The 14221-nt window shown below is 39.6% G+C and overlaps 2 protein-coding genes and 1 long non-coding RNA gene across 3 annotated transcripts in view; all 3 read left to right on the top strand.

Moving 5' to 3' along the window:
• LOC135473565 (uncharacterized) overlaps positions 1–5646 on the top strand; it is a 31261-nt gene extending 25615 nt beyond the window's left edge. The window contains exons 15-22 of the mRNA XM_064753420.1: positions 534–613; positions 912–1008; positions 1339–1424; positions 1811–1877; positions 2353–2487; positions 2948–3015; positions 3821–3954; positions 5060–5646. Coding sequence (XP_064609490.1) covers positions 534–613; positions 912–1008; positions 1339–1424; positions 1811–1877; positions 2353–2487; positions 2948–3015; positions 3821–3954; positions 5060–5646 — 1254 coding nt within the window. The remainder of the gene's footprint in view (positions 1–533; positions 614–911; positions 1009–1338; positions 1425–1810; positions 1878–2352; positions 2488–2947; positions 3016–3820; positions 3955–5059) is intronic.
• Positions 5647–8419: 2773 nt separating this feature from the next.
• Positions 8420–10601, top strand: LOC135474030 (uncharacterized). The gene is made up of 3 exons (XR_010444613.1): positions 8420–8561; positions 9453–9523; positions 10529–10601. It is a non-coding gene; the product is annotated as an uncharacterized LOC135474030 (long non-coding RNA).
• A 19-nt stretch (positions 10602–10620) lies between these two features.
• On the top strand, positions 10621–12323 carry LOC135473564 (uncharacterized). Its single transcript, XM_064753419.1, has 3 exons — positions 10621–10753; positions 11324–11777; positions 12185–12323. Exons 1-3 carry the CDS (start codon positions 10621–10623, stop codon positions 12321–12323), a joined length of 726 nt encoding a protein of 241 aa, XP_064609489.1.
• The last annotated feature ends 1898 nt before the right edge of the window (positions 12324–14221 follow it).

The following is a 14221-nucleotide window of genomic DNA, read 5'->3' as shown; positions in this document are numbered from 1 at the left end:
AAGGGTGGTATCTCATAAAAGTACTGCATGTATTGTCTTTACATGCGTACGGAGCACAATGACACAAGGGGGATGTTCCATTGCTGATGCTCTGTGTGCATATTAATTACCGTAAATTATCAAATTTCAGTATTTTATGCATAGACCTGAGGTTTGGCATTCATGTGTCTCCTATAGGCTAGCTCTTGGGTAGCCTTGCAACCAAATTTAGTTTGGTTTATACTGGATCACCATGCTAACTGAATACTTCAGTCTTCTCTCCTTCAAAGACATTCTATCTTTTGCATCAGATACATGTAACCTACTGTACAAGTAAAAACTGCACATTGCAGCCCCTCCTCCCTTCGTTCACCCCGAAGGACATATCTCTAATAATGGTTGAGTTTAAAGGATGAAATTATGCAAACAAGTTTAATACTAAGGCATTTCAAGCAATATTACACATCTATTAAGACTTTTTGATGAGATTTTAATTAGAGGTACAGATGTATAACTTATTGACTTTGTTTTTTCTGCTACCTGCTTTCTGTCAGGTGAGTAAGTTGAAGCGGGAGTGTAAGGTATATGAGGAACAGCTAGAGCAGTGCTTGGAGGCGGAGGATATGAGTGACAGGTCAGTCAACCAATCACAGCCGTTGTAAAATAGGGGCCAAGTTATTAGATGCATTTGCATTTATGCTCTTTATACAGCTGTACAAGTACATTATTGTACAGATAAAACTAAGGACATTTTAGGTCCATAAAACTGACAATCATCGTATATGTGAAATATTCCTAATACAGTTTGAATCCTAGTAAAGTATTAAATAAATAAATACTTTTAATTGCTGCAAGTATTATAATTTTGATATTGATTTGATACCGTTTGATACCGATAGGTTAACTCGTTATTCCCTTGGTTCACATTGCAGATTAAGAGAAGACAACAGACGTCTGTTACAAGAGAAAGCTGAAAATGAACAGATGATTCAGCTGCTTGAAATGCAGAAAGAAGTACTCACAAAAAGTGTAAGTGTGGGCATACTGAATGTGGAAAAAGGCAAAACTTGACAGCAAGTATGGATATCACATGCATCTCTAAACTCTGCATCAATGTTTTCCTCTATTTTTGTTTTTGTTTGTGCCTCCTTTACTGCTGTTTCTGCATAAAATCTTGTAATTGTTAACAGGATGCAAATGTGCGGATTATGGACTATAAATGTATTGAAGACAGCATGTCTGCGTCAGCATCATTGTCTGCAGCATGTTATAGGTGCTCTGCAGTTTGGGATTCTCAGCCATTACTCATATTTTTACCAGTACTGCTATGTAGACCTGTGTGTGTTTTTGTTGAGACAGTCAGAGAGTAACCTCGATCGTCTCCATGAAGTGGACCAGCTGATGGGCAGGATGGATCAACTACGCAGTGAGAACACACTCTTGAGGTATTTAATAAACATGGAATATTCCTCAAAAAGAGACATTTTGTTGATACACTCCGTAAGCTAACTTATTACTTCTTTTTTTTTATTTTTCATTTGCTGTTTTATCCTCTATTTGAAATCTTTAAATATTTTTTCAAATGTAAGGAGAAATAAAAGACAAGCTCATCAACAACAATCTTAGCATGCTGCCAATATACATATATTGTTTGAAAGTATTGATTTCTGGGTTATGAATTAGTGATAATAAAATATGTTCTTGTTTCAAGGGATCGAATGAAACAAGAAAAGTTGCAAGATAAGCTCATGAAACCTCAACAATACATATATTGCATGAAATTGTTGATTTCAAGGATATGAATTTGTAGTAAATTTGTTCTTGTTTCTAGGGACAGAATCGTAGAGCTAGAGAAATTGCGCGATAACCTGATGAGACAGAGAGACGATTCATTGGTGGTAAGACTTGCCCTCACAGAGCTTGTACAAAAATATTTAATTTCTCACTGATCCAGACTTTTTTTTTTTTTAAAAATCCATTTTAAATGTTTCTGATTTACAACCAATAGAAAACTGTTGTCTTTTTTTTTTTTGTTAGTGCCTGTGAGTGAATTCTTGACCAATTTGACTGAAGCAAAAGGTTTGGGCCGGTAATTTGTAGAATTCCCCCATTCAAATGGTGCCTTGATGATGATAAATAGTCTACCTGTGACGCTCTTGGGGCTGTTTGCTTAATCATGTTTCTTGAAAAACAATTGTCTTCTTTCGTGTATTTCACACATTGGAAAGTTCTTCAGTGACTTGCCGAAGGTTTGGTGGTTCACTCTGGGCACTGGTTTTCTCCAACTAAAACTTACTGCAAGTATATGACTTTAAATTGTTTTACTGTGGCATTTAATAAACGTGCAACAAACAGATAAACACGTGTTTGCAGAATAGCACCAGCTCTGTGTTCTACAGCTCAGACAGCAGACAGGGTAATGATCAGCTTAAGACTCTGACTGAACAGGTAGACCATTTACAACATGTCAACCAGGTGCTGACCAAAAACATGGAGAAACTGGAACAGGTAAGCACATTATCCTTGCCATTATGCAGAGGTCCCATCTTTTTGTCCAATCAGATCTCTGCAGAAAGTACATACATGTATACTAAAACATGTTAAATATGTCATATATTGACGTACACATTAATGATGCCACATGTTTGACAGGGCGCCCATTGCACATTGATATTGAATTATGCTCTCTGCATTACTTCTGGATTTTTCCTACATTAAAACATTGACGCAGGCATATGAAATCCATACGTGCTGTCATACACAGTAGCCTGACAACACCTGTGTCTACCTGTGGACTTGTGCTCAATCAGCTAACAAAGACAGAGATTCTGAACAAGATGCTCCAGGCTTTGAAAACTGAGGGGTACTTTTCAGATACACAGTATGTCAATAGTAATGATTTTCTGGAGTATGCTAAATGTGCTTTACAGGTGTTTATATGCCTCAAGTACTGCTTTGTTTTAACCAGGAAAATTGTGCTTTGCGATTGCGAGCCAATGTGAGCGCAGAATCTGTACCCAGAGAGAAGTTTGACAGGTAAGACAGCATTTGTATGTACGGGTGGATTGTCAGAATGGGACACTACAAATTTTAGAGGTATATGTATAATAAGATTGTAGTGGGTAAAGGGGGTGGGGGGGAGGAGCATGAAAGGTGGAGTGGTTACTGCTGTTATGAAAGTAATATGTCGTATGTTTTACCATAGAATGAAGGATGTAGATGTATTTCATTAAGAGTACGTGTAAGTCACAGCTGACATACATGTTGTATATGGCAGATTTATTTATGATGGCGGCCAGTTTATGTGAGTGGAGGAAATGGAGTACCTGGATTAAACCTCTGACGTTTAACAAATTACTGAACACTTTTCCCCATGTGACGTACAGGTATACACAATATATTGACAGAAGATATGTGGTCAATGAACGCTTATGGTCACCAAGTCACCACAAGCAGTGATTGTAGGGGAATCTACAAATTCCCTGTTTGAGTCCAGGTTAGGTTATACTGTATGGTGTAGGTTAGTGTGCCAGCATGTACACAATCTATAGGTCCAAGCTGAACAGCCAAAGCTTTATAACTAGGATTTTGAAATCTTTATTCTTCTTCTTCAGCATAGTGGGTAGAACAAGTTTTGGTCAACATACCTTATTGGGGTGGGGTGTCATGTTTGGTGTCATTTCATTCTAATGAGGCAGCACAATAGCTATATTAGCATGAAGACCCACCTGATACAGAAAGACACTTGTAATATGACCAAAATAATGTTGAAATCAATATTTTTTTTAATGTATTTGTTAGCAACATACTCTACAACTAACAGCTCTACCTCTGGTTGCAGACTACAGAGAGACAAGAGTGTGGTGGAGAATGAATTCAGCATGTTACAACAACAACACAAGGAGCTGACAGATCGTCATCAGAGATTTGTCATCAGTTATGGTCACAACAAGAACGACAGCAAGACAGATGGAGGTTAGTTGACAACAGTGCACATGAGAATGTTATCTTATAAATTTACTGTATTCAGTAATTTTTTTGATTGTTTTGCACTGTTTCCAAGACTCCTCCAATCATGCTATATAAAGCAGTCAGGTGTATGGGTGACGAATTCAAAGGCGATCACTAACATTAAGTATACTGGTATATCAGATGAAAGACCATTAAACACTGCCCAAGAGAATAGTTCATTGTGTTTTGTTTTTTTTTTAGAATTTTTCCAGCTCAGTATAATGTGTTAAAACATCAGGTTCTATGGTGATCTGTAGGGTGTAGGTCATGTCACATTTATACCTTAATCTTGAAACAGTTTGTTTCAAGGTCCATTTGGCGAATGCATTTAAAGATCTATACTGTAAGTATATGTGGGGCCTCCGTGGCTCAGTCGGTTAGCGTGCTAGCGCAGCGCAATGACCCAGAAGTCTCTCACCAATGTGGTCGCTGTGAGTTCAAGCCAAGCCCATGCTGGCTTCCTCTCCAGCCGTACGTGGGAAGGTCTGCCAGCAACCTGCGGATGGTCGTGGGTTTCCCCCGGGCTCTGCCCGGTTTTGTCCCACCATAATGCTGGCCGCCGTCGTATAAGTGAAATATTCTTGAGTACGGCGTAAAACAACAATCAAGTAAATAAATAAATAAGTATATGCATTTAGAATGATGAAATGTAGCAGTCTGTGGTTAAGGTGCAAAAAGCTGATGTGACAGCACTGGTCCTGGTATGGTCAGAAAGCTACTCCATAGCAGCCACAATTTTACTGGGTTTGATATAAAAAGAAATAAATGCAATTATTTTTGTGGACAGTGTTTAATGGTCTTTTATCTGGCTAACATTTATTCTTCACATTAATAGTGTTTTCTTTGCTGTTATTCATTGCATTATCTTCAGTCATTAATTGTCAGTGGGAATCCTGTAAATCTTCAACCTTTTCAACCTCTAAGGCACTTTTTTTTCAGTGAAATTTATACAAACAATTATGATGAAAATGACCCCAGAAATGCTTTGTTTGTGTCACTAAAGCTGCAAGCTTCATAAAACTGTACAGATGATTTTTGTGCACTCTGTAGTTCTCTAAGAATGTCTTAGAATGTTGTGGTCATAGTGTTGGTCGTAGTGTTGGTCTTAGTGGTGATCGTAGTGGTGGTCGTAGTGGTGGTTATAGTGGTGGTCGTAGTGGTGGTTATAGTGGTGGTCGTAGTGGTGTTGGTCGTAGTGTTCGTCGTAGTGGTGGTCATAGTGTTGGTCGTATTGGTGGTCATAGTGTTGGTCATGGTAGTGTTGGTTGTAGTGGTGTTGGTGGTAGTGTTGGTGGTAGCGGTGGTCGTGGTGTTGGTCGTAGTGGTGTTGGTGGTAGTGTTGGTCGTAGTGGTGGTCGTAGTGTTGGTCGTAGTGGTGGTGGTCATAGTGTGTTGGTCATAGTGGTGGTCGTAGTGGTTGGTCGCAGTATGGGGTTTAGTGGTGGTCGTAGTGTTGGTCGTAGTGGTGGTGGTCGTAGTGTTGGTCATAGTGGTGTTGGTCATAGTGGTGGTCGTAGTGTTGGCTGTGGTGGTGGTCATAGTTGTGGTCGCAGTATGGGGTTTAGTGGTGGTCGTAGTGTTGGTCGTAATGTAGGTTTTAGTGGTGGTCGTATTGTTGGTCGTAGTGGCCAGTGGTTGAAATGGTTGATGAAATAGGGTACACAACTATCCTTCTCCCTCAGTACAGAGTCATCAAATAAACAAAACAATTCTTGATTTTGCTATACAGTAGCAATCAAAGAAGTAAATCAATTTCCCATCTAAAGTAATTCAAGCCATCATTCATTCCGACGTTTGCTATCAGGGTGATGTTTTGTGCCATCATTCATTTCTACGTTTGCTATCAGGGTGATGTTTTGTGCCATCATTCATTCCAACGTTTGCTATCAGGGTGATGTTTTGTGCCATCATTCATTTCTACGTTTGCTATCAGGGTGATGTTTTGTGCCATCATTCATTCCAACGTTTGCTATCAGGGTGATGTTTTGTGCGATCATTCATTTCTAAGTTTGCTATCAGGATGATGTTTTGTGCCATCATTCATTTCTACGTTTGCTATCAGGATGATGTTTTGTGGGCAGACTGTTGATGGATTACTCATTTATTGCAAGAGTGGTAAATTCAGCTCGATCAGGTGACCACTGGGAATGAATTTATTTATTTATTTGATTTGGAATTTTTACACTGTACTCAAGAATATTTCACTCATACAACAGTGGCCAGCATTATGGTGGGAGAAACCCACGACCATTGTCAGCTTGATGCTAGACCTTCCCACTTATGCCCAGAGAGGAATCCAACATGAGCTGGGCTTGGGAATGAAATGGTATCCTTTTATTATTGTTTCTTTGTATTTCCTGTTTTGATCATTTTCATACTGATTTTAGCTAAAGAAGATTTGTTTAAATTTTGCCAGAAATACATTTCATTTGTTCTTGTGTCAATGAAAATTAGATTTTATTGAAAATGTTGGTCTTGGCAATTATTTATTTATTTTTTTTATCTTTGTTTCTTCTCTTAGGGAAGGAGAGAAGCAGCATTAGAGAAGAGAATGGCGTATTTACAGGGTCAGGTGATGCTCTCTGAGAGCAGTAAGAAGAGAGCTGAAGAAACTGCCAGCGAGTTCAGGGAGCAAGTCCGGAGATTGGAACAGCAGCTGGAATCCAGCCAGAATGGGTCAGTATTTTTAAAAACAAAAAGAATCTACAACTTGCTGCTTGTATGTACATGTATGTGTAGAGGGATTAAATATGTCTTCTTAACAATAATAATCAAAAACAATTTAAGATAACTGTAATCCTGTGAAAAATACATAAAGTATTGTGTTTCGTAGTTTTGTGTTTTTTTTACATGCAGATTATTAAAAAAATGTCAGTTTGTCTGAATTGCGATACATGCTTTTATTTGTCCTTTTCAAGCAGACACTCACCCTCTGAGGAGATTGCAGATCTGGAGAAGAGGCTGAGTGAGTCGAAAAAGAAGCGAGAAAGTCTTGAGGCTTTAGTCCGCAGTTTGAAACAGGTAGGGAGAAGAGACAGCGTGATGTATAATAAGTAATATAATTCATTTTATTTATTTGATTGGTGTTTTACACTGTACTCAAGAATATTTCACTTATATGACGGCGGCCAGCATTATGGTGAGTGGAAACTGGGCAGAGCCAGGGGGGAAACTTCTGACCATCCGCAAGTCGTTGACAGACCTCCCCACATACGGCCAGAAAGGAAGCCAGCATGAGCTGGATTTGAACTCCCAGCAACCGCATTGGTAAGAGGCTCCTCGGTCATTATGCTGCGATAGCACCCTAAAAAAAATAGGTAATATGTGCAATTTGAAGATCATTCAGTTTGCTGAACACATCACTAGATGTATGCGGTTTTGAATCAAGGCCCAGCTGAAGGATCAGATGTATAGTTGTGAACATTTGAAATTGATGACAATGATTTCTAGCCTTTGCTCGTTGATATGTTAATTTGTTCAAATAAACTCTTAAGATTATTCTTTTCAAATTTTACAGGAACTAATGCAAGACAAAAAAAAGGTAGGGTCATTGTTTATAAATTTGCTCTGAGAGGGAAAGCGCATTTATATACAATAACTCCTTTGTTCATTTGTCTGTGAGTTTGTCTCTCAGTTTGTCTGTCAGTTAGTCTGTCCATTTGTATCCTTGATACTGTGGCATGTTTTGGTTTTCTTTTTTACACCTAATGGTTTGTTTCAATAGTTCCACAAAATAAGGAACGCACATGTACATGTCTTCTTGACTTCTTGTCAGTGTAATATACACACTGTACTTTACACACATATTTTAAAAGCATTTTGCAAAGAATGCAGAATGTACATGTATTTCAGTAAGAGTATTAAATAAGTCACAGCTGACATATTTGTACATGGGGGCCTCAGTGGCCAAGGTGATTAGCCCACGCGGAGCAGTGACCCAGGAGTCTCTCACCAACTCAATCGCTTTGAGGTCAAGTCCAGCTCATGCTGACTTCCTCTCCAGCCGTACGGGAGGAAGGGCTGTCAGCAACCTGCGGATGGTCGTGGGTTTCCCCCCCAAGCTCTGCCCTAACCCTCCTACCATAATGCCGACTGCTGTCATTTAAGGGAAATATTCTTGAGTACGGCATAAGAAAACAAACCAAACAAATAAATAAATAAATACTTGTACCTGTAAATATTATAGGTTAGTATGGTTTGCCAAAGTGTAGGTGTGTACAGTCTATATTATAGCAGGAACTGTCAATTATATCTGACACGATGAAAAAATACACTACACAAAGGCTTTACAGATTTCAAATTTTTGGTGGCTTTGACAGCCTTTAGTATTATTTTTCAGTAAGTTACTGCCTCCTAAAGGCTTGATTACATTACACGTTTATTCTCTCGCTTTTATGAGAAGCATTTACATTTTAAACATTTCAGCCTCCTGTGGATGACACTGATGGAGAGCTGTGTCAGTTACATGAGGAGTTAGAGAGGCTGACTGAGGTTCTGAACGAGAAAGAGGAGCACATTGATCAGTTAAACTGCCAGGTAACAGATTTGAGGAGACAGCTACAGAAGTCCAGGTGAGGAAACCTTTCACTTTCTGTTTATAGCAAAGCATACTATTGTTCATGGAACAGTGGTGACAAACATTTCTGTGATGGAAAGGGAATGCTACCTGGTTAGAACATGTACCTGTGAGGAATATGTTCATATTCAGTCTGTTACAAAGAAAGACATTGGAATAATATTGAAATAGTGATTAAATACCAGCAAAGCTATCAAAGATTCATATATATATCTTATGGGTGTAAACATTTATGAGATATACACACATGAGTTCATTCTGATCTATTGGTTATATTAATATCCATGAATGGTGTGAGGGTCGGGTTGTGATTAAGATGTTTGTCTTCCATTTGTATGGAGGTCTTCAACCCCAGGGATCGCCACTATATGGCTGAAGTATTGCCGATGTGGCGTTAAGCCATAGTCATTCATTCATTTCAACCCCAGGGAATCCTTAAGATCCACCTGTCCACTTATGGCCTCTTATGGCCTTGCTGACAATAAGCAGTTAACAGCGCTGGTCAGTTTTAATAGTGGATTTATACAGAGCTTGTTGGAGATCACACTAATATTGCATACACTGTTTGTCTGTTTGTCACTTGTGGTAAAGTTTGACAGCTACTTGCCAAAGACTGGTGGTTTGCACCAGGCATAGAGGTCTCTATCCCTCACAAAACTAACCCCTGTCATATATACATGTATGTCAGGTGAAAAACTCTTAAATAATGTGTTAAACATCAATGAGATGAATAAATAAATACTTGTGCCTTGACTGCGAGACTTTCTTTATATGTTTTCAAATCTTTCAAAGTGCAGTTTAGTGCAGGATCTACAGACTGATTCTGTCCAGTTGGAATTGTTGTGCGATTTGTACATCATGGATAATCTGATTGTGTGTTTGACAGAGAACATCAGGCCAACCATGCCAGTGATCGGGAGAGAACTGATGCTCCTAAAGCACAGAAGGTTGACTCAGGTGGGTCCTGTTTCTAAAGCTTGATTTGCTTGGTCATTTCCAATATCTGGATGTGCCTAAATAAAAAGTTACGGGCAGGTGAGTTAATGGGGTATAGGATCACTCACCATACCATACTTAAGTGCATCCATGTCAGCAAGATAACTACCAGTATGTTTTCATCTTACATGAATGCTGTGTGGACATAATGCCATAATGATTCGTGTTCTTGAAAGGCATTCCACAGCGAACAGTTACAGCATTTGTCAGACATTTTCCCTCTTGTTCTGGTTATACATTTACATTCTCACATGGTTGTAAATGGCAAGCGATACTTTGGCCTGCATGGTAACATTATCTTGTTTTATTACATGTATGTCACTCAGAAAATGCATACCAGATATAGCCGTGGGATCAAGATTGAAACACTTGGAAAGGAGCCAGCCAATATATTCTTACATACATGCCATATATGGGAGAAAAACACAGATACTTGCTGAACATAGCACATGTAGTCAGCTTTTGATGTAATTTAATCAGACGTGGCGGTAACAATTTATCCAGACTGTAACAATTTATCCAGGCTGAAACAGTTTATCCAGGCTGAAACAATTTATCCAGTCTGCAGTAACAATATAACAATACTACAATATATGTATGTGATGAGAGAAAGAAATGTTCATAAACATCTGTTCTTACTTCACTCTTTGGGAAAAGGGATATTGATTTTGGTCAGTCCATCTGTCTGACACAGTTAGGTTTCTGTGTTATAACTGCCTCAAGTATAGTCTGATTTTGGTAAAGTTTTGTGTGCAGATACATTTTGTGAGCACTCTGATGAAGTTTAAAAACTAACTCTCAAAACTGGGATGTAAATTCTCTGAATGTGCTCATTTTTTCTTGATTTCTCTGTGTCACACACTATGTCAGCGTGTAGTGATATGTAGATCTCCAGGACTGACTAACTCAGGCTCAGGTTCACAACTCTAACTGGTATCATCTATTCTCATCTTCACGATTGAACAGATCAGGACCAATCCAGACTCAGCAGTGCCAAATCTGACAGGAAACCAGTCCCACAAACAATGTCCTCTCCAACTCCGGTTCTGTCTCAGCCCATGCCCCTTCTGGCCAAGTCAACAGGTGTTCCAACCAAGGTGGACAAGTCAGCGGAACGGCCAGGTGTGAGTAAACGACAGGTGAAGTCCAGCCCCATTGAGACCATTGTGGACACCCCGCAGCAAATTACAGGTAAACAATGTCCCACAAGGATAGTTACACTGTGGTATTAATCAGCTTGATGAGAAAGGGTAGAAGTGAAGTATAATAGAAGTTAGTTGCGCTAATTCTTTGTCTGAAATCACCAGGAAAGTAAGGACTAAGTTGGTTGCTTCTGTTGGTTTCTTAACTCGTTACATTAATCTGTGTGAAGGGAATCATGTTGCTTTTGCATCATCATGGACTGGCCAGTGGTCTACAGTGTGCCAGACTTTGGACCACATGTTCTTGCCCAGTGAGGCCAATGGTTGTGGGAAAGTTCATCAGCTACTTGCCAAAGGCTAGTGGTTTACTCTGGCCACTTCCATTTCCGCCAAGCAAAAACCCAAATACTGTCATATTCAGTGATACATCGTTGACTATTGGTGTTTAATACCAATGATATAAATACATAAAAAAAAGTACTGCTGAATTACCTATAAAAAAAGTTCTGGTTTAGAGCTGTCAAAAATCAAATGTTACATGTGTAGTTGTGAGACCAATCAGATTAATAGATTGTCATCAGTCCTAAAAGGTGTGTTTTGTTTTGTTTCTGGTGGATAGATCAGGTATTTAAGCCCCCAAGTCGCAATGTTCATCCACGTCTACAGACGCTGATTGAGCGCTACAAGGATGGCACTGAGGGAGAGGAGAATCAAAAAGAGGGTGAAGGTTCAAAGGTCACACCACGGGTCACAGGTGAGGGGTCAAAAGTCACAACTCCAGACAGGAGTGAGGGGTCAAGTGTCACATCTTCAAGGGTCACATCACAGATCAAGACACGAGGCTGGCCATACAATAAACTACCAACACAACCTAATGCCAGCAAAGGCAGTGTAGAGAAACCATTACGGGAAACAGGAAGTGCCAAAATAGGGAACACTGACATAGGGTGCAGTGCTAAGCATGCTGGAGACTCAGGATCTAGTAATGGGAATGGGGTCAAAGAAGGTGAACAGAAAGCCACATCGTTGATGGATTCCCAGGAACAGAGAGACATCAGTGCCTTGATACAGAAGTAAGTCTGGCTATCATATAGAGGTATGATTAACACATATCAACACATAGCTAACATATAAAAATGTAGTGAACATATATTTGTGTAAACATGAGGCTAATGCGGTTCACACATAAATGTGAGGTTAACTCATAAACATGTTCAAATTTCAAAAATATTTCTTGAGCACATTTTTTGTGTATCAATAAAGCTGTCAAAACACATACATTGGACATGTGCCTCCTGCAGTTGACTTTTAGCTCTGCAAAAAGCTTACTAGGCAAATTTCTATGCTGCTAACCTTTTAATATCGCACTGTATAAATCTTTCTCAAAGAAACTGTGTAGGTTCTCTATGAAGAATAATTTGATATTTAAAAGAACATTGAACTCCAGATTATGTTGATGTTTTGCGTCTGTTTCTTGTAGGCATGTTTCCGTCCCTAAGACACTACTGCAGGTCAAACCCCCAAAACTAACCAGTCAAGTGGTGGCTAGTCTTTTGTCCCTCGGCTCCCCCACATCTCCCACCCCTACCCTCACACCTCCCCTCAGCGCAACCCTGTGAGGAATTCAGGGTAGGCTTGTCTTTTTATGCTGCCGTGTGCCTTTCTCTCCTTTTCTTTCTCCTTTGGTTTGGCCTTGGGGTGATGGCCCTTGTGTGAACTGGCTGTGATTTGAACTCTGTATTATATCACTTCTTTCTTAATCCGATCACTTTTGCAAACAAGGGATTTTCAGTTAGGGTCTTCCTGTCGTTCGTCCATTTCTCTGCTTGTGTCTGTCATGCTTTGGTTTCTGTGCAGTACTTATTCCAAATATTTTTTAATTCGGATAAAATCATGCATGCAGGTTTACTTGCAGTACCTATGATTAAGTTTGCAACCCAGCTGGATAGGTGAATCAGTTCTGCTTATTTACTGAATTCAGTGATTCCCATTGGCTGTTGGTTTCCATGCGGTAACAGCCCTAAATATTGATTTTAATAATATTTTGTGTGCAAATTCATTTTGTAATCTCAGATCAAGTTTGAAAACCAGCTTATGTGTGCGTAATTTTGTATGGGTTGTGGGTGGCAGCTGTCTGGTTGGTGGGTGGCGGGTGTTTGGTATGTGGTTGGCAGCTGTCTGGTTGGTGGGTGGCGGGTGTTTGGTATTTGGTTGGCAGCTGTCTGGTTGGTGGGTGGCGGGTGTTTGGTATGTGGTTGGCAGCCATCTGGTTGGTGGGTGGCGGGTGTTTGTTGTGTGGTTGGTGGGTGTCTGGTTTGTGGTTGACTGGCAAAAATATAGCCAGAATTTGAAATCAGGTTGTCTCGTTTCCAATTTCTCCAGTTTTCTCTATCTTTCCCATATTAATTTTGTAAGAATAGGGCATCTCAAAGACACTGAAACTACCCTAGGATTAAGCCTTTGTTAAACTTTGTAGAGTCTGATTTCAACACTGGTCATGCATCTTGCTGAAATTCTTCAAATTGGAATATTTTACTGAAAGAAGAAATAAATATTTCGTATACATGAAGGTTTTAATCTCCAATGAGCTTGCTCTACCTGATATGTCTTTACCTCCTGTATCCGTGTGCTACTTCATAAACCTGAATATCTTTACCTCCTGTGTGTTTCTTCTACATCATATTCCTTACATGTATCTTACCTGCCCCATGTGTGATTGTCCTAGTGGCATACCTAAATGTCTTTACCTGTGATTGTCATGTTTGTGCTACTTGCTGTAGCTGAATGTTTTTACCTCCTGTATGCCTGTGATAGCAGAATGTCTTTACCTCCTGTATGCCTGTGATAGCGGAATGTCTTTACCTCCTGTATGCCTGTGATAGCTGAATGTCTTTACCTCCTGTATGCTAGTGATAGCTGAATGTCTTTGCCTCCTCTATGCTTGTGATAGCTGAACATTTTTACCTCCTGTATGCTTTTTGTGAAAGCTGAATGTCTTTACCTCCTGTATGCCTGTGATAGCTGAATGTCTTTACCTCCTGTATGCTTGTGATAGCTGAATGTGTTTTTTTTTTTTTTTTTTTGCTACATGCACTTCACAACAGCTGAAGGTCTTTACCTCCTGTGTGTTTGTACTTCTCGATATACCTGAACATCCTGTATCCTTTATGTGTGCTGATATTGTTTAAGGTATCTATCTACATGTACATACAAATGTCTTGTACCTCCCGTATGCCTATAGCCCGATGTCTGCATGTCTTCATCTTTTGCATGTTTGTGTCATTTCAGATATCTCAATGTGTTGGATATGTGATATACCTGACAAGCTGCTCCATCCACTAAGGCTAGCCATCCAGAGTAATACCATTACAGCACAGATCCAAACATCTACACAACACAGACTTTCTGCTTCAGTTGGGAAGAAGGACATGGTACAACTACCACATATTTCTACGTGTATGTTGGAAACAAGCCGGGTCCAGTGCGATCATTGTACCATGTGTCCCTTCATGGTGAC

Source organism: Liolophura sinensis, chromosome 8 (genome assembly GCF_032854445.1).
Source record: "Liolophura sinensis isolate JHLJ2023 chromosome 8, CUHK_Ljap_v2, whole genome shotgun sequence".
Classification (NCBI taxonomy): domain Eukaryota; kingdom Metazoa; phylum Mollusca; class Polyplacophora; order Chitonida; family Chitonidae; genus Liolophura; species Liolophura sinensis.
The sequence above is the reverse complement of the archived record's forward strand: the minus strand, read 5'-3'. Positions and strand labels throughout refer to the sequence as shown.

Bases quoted from the DNA above. Each gene is read 5' to 3' on its own strand.
- LOC135473564 (XM_064753419.1), top strand. From the start codon at position 10,621: ATGCCCCTTCTGGCCAAGTCAACAGGTGTTCCAACCAAGGTGGACAAG. The intron at 10,754-11,323 runs GTAAACAATGTC...TCTGGTGGATAG, and splicing joins CACCCCGCAGCAAATTACAG to ATCAGGTATTTAAGCCCCCA. The intron at 11,778-12,184 runs GTAAGTCTGGCT...TGTTTCTTGTAG, and splicing joins ATCAGTGCCTTGATACAGAA to GCATGTTTCCGTCCCTAAGA.